This window comes from Sinocyclocheilus rhinocerous, unplaced genomic scaffold (assembly GCF_001515625.1).
Source record: "Sinocyclocheilus rhinocerous isolate Xijiao unplaced genomic scaffold, SAMN03320098_v1.1 scaffold1028, whole genome shotgun sequence".
Classification (NCBI taxonomy): Eukaryota; Metazoa; Chordata; class Actinopteri; order Cypriniformes; family Cyprinidae; genus Sinocyclocheilus; species Sinocyclocheilus rhinocerous.
The window spans coordinates 263449-268465 of NW_015662166.1; the positions used below are offsets into that span (position 1 = coordinate 263449).

General features: G+C 38.2%; 1 protein-coding gene across 1 annotated transcript in view; it reads right to left on the bottom strand.

Annotated features, from left to right (window-relative positions):
• Nucleotides 1–5017, bottom strand: part of LOC107727705 (chromodomain-helicase-DNA-binding protein 4-like) — a 29056-nt gene that overhangs the window by 23325 nt on the left and 714 nt on the right. Inside the window, exons 3-5 of the mRNA XM_016537659.1 lie at nt 2608–2864; nt 1262–1386; nt 907–1042 (exon numbers count right to left, since the gene is read on the bottom strand). Coding sequence (XP_016393145.1) covers nt 907–1042; nt 1262–1386; nt 2608–2864 — 518 coding nt within the window. The remainder of the gene's footprint in view (nt 1–906; nt 1043–1261; nt 1387–2607; nt 2865–5017) is intronic.

Consider the following 5017-nt stretch of genomic DNA (forward strand, 5'->3'; position numbering starts at 1 on the left):
TCATGGAAGGTAAAATAATGATCACAACTATTACATCATTTTAATTGTGCATCCCAAGCCCATGCCAGTAATAAAAAAAACAGCCCAAAGTTGTGCAATTACCATGTCCCAAATATAAAAATGTCATTTCCATCCCTAAAATACATATTTTACAGTCAATGTTATGCACATTGATCATAAACACAGCTCAAATGCTTCCTACTAGTGGCCCTCCTTCACAAAACATTTAGTACAGTTTTATTACAGGTATAATGCAAAATGTTTGAGTAAAGGCATTTCAGTCAAATGTAATTTATGTAATATTTAAAACCTTTAACCCACTGGGGAAAATCAACCCATGGCAACAGTTTAAAATCAGCCTTATATCGTAAGGTGTGCTCCCTTTACACAGTGTGCGCGCGATCGCGAAATTGAAAGTGAACTGCAACTGCCAGCGCTCATTCAAAAGCCATTTAAATACTCCACATATTGATAGCGGCTCCCTGATGCGCGAAAAATTATATACAATATTAGAATGTTTGCGGGAGCGGACATAAAAATCATGGGAGCAGAGGGGAGCGGGCGGTAATGGTAAGAAGTTCAGCGAGAGCGGGATCAACAAACCCCGCGCTATCACGCAGCAGCACAGTCAGTGAGCGCCGTAACAGATGACGTCAAATCTTGCGGGATTCCATAAATAAACTACACAGAACCCCACTATTCGGACAAAGATACATAATGAAAAGATGATACAAAATTTAATACTTTGGAAAATGGCATTTTTTAGAAAAATACTTTCTTTCTTACTTTGGGAAATGACAGACTTTTTAATATCTAAATTGATTTATCAACTTTTAATACATTTTAAGACCCCGCGGACACCCTGTATTCACAAGCACAGATAGAGAGAGAGCACAAGATCCTCACCTTTTTTCGTCTTCTTTTTGGGCTTCTTTTTAGTGCTGCTGCGACTACTGCGGTTATTTGATCCATTCGAAACGGACACACTGTTCATACTGCCATCATCAAAGTCACTGTCCACGTCAACATCGTCCTCTTCACTCTGAAAAAGAGAAAAGGAGATGGAGGCAGAGAGAAATGCATCGTGAGCCTGATAAATAACCAGAAAATTACTTGGATTTCATTAGCAAGATGCTATGTTTCAAATTAGAGCAGAGCGAAGAAAAAAACAACATCGTTCATTGCTAAGAGGTTAAAGGATAAGTGCAAAGGTAAGCTGGAAAAAAGGAAGAGAAAAAAAAAGTAGAACGGAGGTTCTTACAGATGAGCGTTTCCTTTTGCTATTGAAGCCTCCGAGTTTGATCTTCAGAGGAGCAACCTTTTTGGTCTTCACCTTCTTCTCTTGAGGTTTGGGAGCGGGTTTGGACTTCTTGCGTGCATTGGGACCTGAAATGTGCAGGAATTAGCATAATTTTTCAATGCAGCACGCAAACAATTAGTGGCTAAGAACTCCTACATCACAAATAAACCCTGTTAGCATGTAAAAAGCATGTTGTTTTGTTGGATTTATGAAGGATCATGTGACACTGAAGACTAGAGGAATGATGCTGAAAACTAAACTTTGCATCACAGGAATAGGTAACATTTTAAAACACATTTAAATAGAAAACAGCATTTTAAATTGTAATAAATACATGCAGCATTGGTGAGCATAACTAGACTTCTTCCAAAAACATAAAACCTTATACAGACCCCAAACTTTTGATCAATTTTCGTACGTCTTAAATTTGCATTCACATTAGTGGTCGACCGATATATCGCCAAGGCCGATATATCGGCCGATATCTGCCATTTTTCAAATATCGGCATTGGCCGATAAGTTTTTCTGTTTAGCCGATGTGTTCGAGGCGGGACTTTTATTTTGACGGCACCGAGAACGGCTGTGGCAGCGCCTGAGCACACAGTGCTCACATTCTCCCTCTTGTTCGCTGTTGTCATTCAGTTCTGTCTAATACGGATAGAAGTCTATCTAATAATTCTAGAGTATAAGTATGTCTTCTAGAGTAAGTATGTTTATTTTACACGTTTATTTTTAATCCATTTTCAAATGATTTCAAATTTCTTAAATATGAATTAAAACAAATAAAATTATAATCGGCTTTATATCAGCCACTATGCTTTCCAAGATATCGGCATCGGTTGTCAAAAAACCCATATCGGTCGACCACTAATTCACATACTTTGAAAATCTTAACTTCACGACATTTTTATCTGAGGTTCAGGTTTTCTGCACCAAAACCCAATAAGCAGTCCATGTTTGCTTTCCTTTTTTGCACGTGAAATGAGCAACAGCGGTTTGCTGTTGGGTCAAACAAGTGCCCCATTTTTAAATAATAGCTTCTCGGGAACCAATATAATGTGACAAGATCACAATTTAAAAACAATCTAGCACAATGAAGTTGATGCAAAAGATCAAGGAAACCATGATTCCTCAACACAGCGAAAAACAACTGCTGAATGTCCATAATAATACTGTTCAGATGAAAACGCACAAATCAAACAAACGCTGGAGAAAATAGCTGCTACAGCAGGCAATCGCTCACTCACATGGTGAAAAACCAATCATAAAAGCACAAACTAGAAGAATTGAAACAAGTTTGCACCCACCCTTGCCCTCTTTTGTCTTGGCCTTGCGTACGGGAGCTGCTGGTGTGGACTCGGCACTGATTTGGGCTCCGGTTGCAGTGGCTGAAGTTTCTGCTGCTGTTTCAACAGTTACAGCGGCACTAGCGGCCGCCAGGGCTGTGGTGGCAGCAGCCGAGCCCCGCAGAGGGTTGTTAGTGCTGAACTCCCTCCACTTCGCTCCCAGAACCATCATCATTTTGGAAACAGCGATTTTGGGGTTCTTGGCAGCGATCAGAGGCCTGTGAGATTGTAGGAGGACATAATAGCTACAATTTAGAGGGAGATCTATTTACATTTTTTTGCCATCGCCATCAATCTTATATTGGTTTAAAGCCAACAACATATTCCAGACCAGCACATATTAACATCATGCAGCACTCCACACAAGTCACCTTTATTTATCTAGACCTTTACTCAATACACATCGTTTCAAACCTTTATAGCACACTTCTGCAAACTTATGAGTCAATATGAGTCAAAGCAGCTCTAAAAAAAGACAATAGTGTCTTTATTCAGCTCAAGGTTAATGCTGATTCAGTTCAGTAACTATGTAAAAGTTCATAAATTATGAAACATTCAGCTTAAAAAGCAGCTCTACATAAGATAATGGTGTGATTCGGCTCAAGCTCAAGTTTTGCTCTCATCTGATAGTGTCGGTACAGTCAAATCAGTAATATAGTTCACCCAAATGGCAGCCATTGACTTCCATAGTATTTTCCCCCATACTATGGATGTCAATGGCTACCTTCAACTGTTTGGTTACCAACATTCTTCAAAAGATCTTCTTTTGTTTTTTTTGTTGAAAAAAAGAAACTCATACCGGTTTGGAACAACTTGAGGGTGAGTATATAATGACAATTTTTATTTTTCAGTGAACTATCCCTTTAAGTGTCTTTTAAAACTCCAACTTAGCAAGCCAAAGGTGACAATGGCAAGGAACTTAAACTCCATCAGGTGACAGAAATGGAGAAAAAAATACTACAGCAACAGTTAAGGGCTTTTCACACAATGCGAAAATTCGGCGTGAATGTTCGGCATGATGACGCTTTTGAATCGAAACAATAGATCCCTATGGGGCTATTCACACCAGGAGCAATCATTCGTGGTGCGAAAAAGCGAAGATATTTTTTTTTCGTCCTGTGTGTCGATTTTTTCCCCCGTCGCTCCGCGATGAAACGGGCCGTCCAATCAGATTTGAGCTTAGATCACGTGCGTGGAGCAGCTGCTGTTGCACAAAAAGGCAAAGAGTGGTGGCGCTGTTTCGAAAACTAGTGTAAATAAATACAACGAAGAATAGTATTCCGAGCGATTCCGTGAGAGAAGAGAGCGGATGCCGAGTTCTTGTTATCTATGGTATCCGAGAACAGATTTATTCGCACATGTTCTTAATATAATTTCTATTAATTCTCCAATGAATTATGTGAGTGTCCGTTTTTTTTCTTCCACGTGTGCAAGTGTTATACGAGTCAGAGCGCGTTAACTCTAGATCTTCCGTATTAAAAGAAATTGAGTGAAATATATTTCTACAAAATATACATACTACATGAAAGCAAATAGACATATGATTATGATGATATATTTTCTGTATGTGTTTTGCAGCTCATGGTATTTTTATAACAATAAAGGATGTTTATTAAACAGACAAAGAGTGCATGTCTGCTTATTATAGAATCAAAATCAACTATAGACCACAATCGGAAGTTATTACAAGCACTCAATGATGGTTTAAAATGGGTTTTAAGCAAAAACATTAATAACTAACGTACATAAATTTTCAAATGTGTCATGATGCTACTTCTGTTTGTATTTTAAGATGTTTTCTGTAAGCATTATAGATAGTTTGTGTTTCTGGCATAGAACCAAACTTTATTTATCTTAATTTAATGCTGTATATTGAGCAGCGGACGATGTTAAATCCATATATGAGACACATATATGTTTTTCTGGTCGGTGCCACCTAGCGTGCAGAAGGCGATCAAACGTTTCGCGCTCTGTGTGAAAGCAATGTCCGACGGCGATTCGCCTCACTTTTCCACATTGCGCTCAGTGTGAAACGGCCTTTAGACATGCATCTAACATACTTTTGTCAGAGTAGACACCAAGTTATTTATGATTATGATGAGCAAATATTGCAAGTTATGAGATACCACTTCTAATATGTCCACAAATGAAAAAGCAGCAGTTAAAATCAGCATGAAACATTGAAATCATGCTTTCTTTCCTATTGTGACACATGAAACAGCTTCTCGAATGAGAGAAAAAAAAAAAAAAGTAGGGTGGGACTCTTTTAAATTGTTTAAAGATTGTGAGACCACATGGACTTTAATAAAAGTAATGTTGTGCACAGCTAAATCATTTATAATAAACACTTCAATATTACATTAAAAAAAAA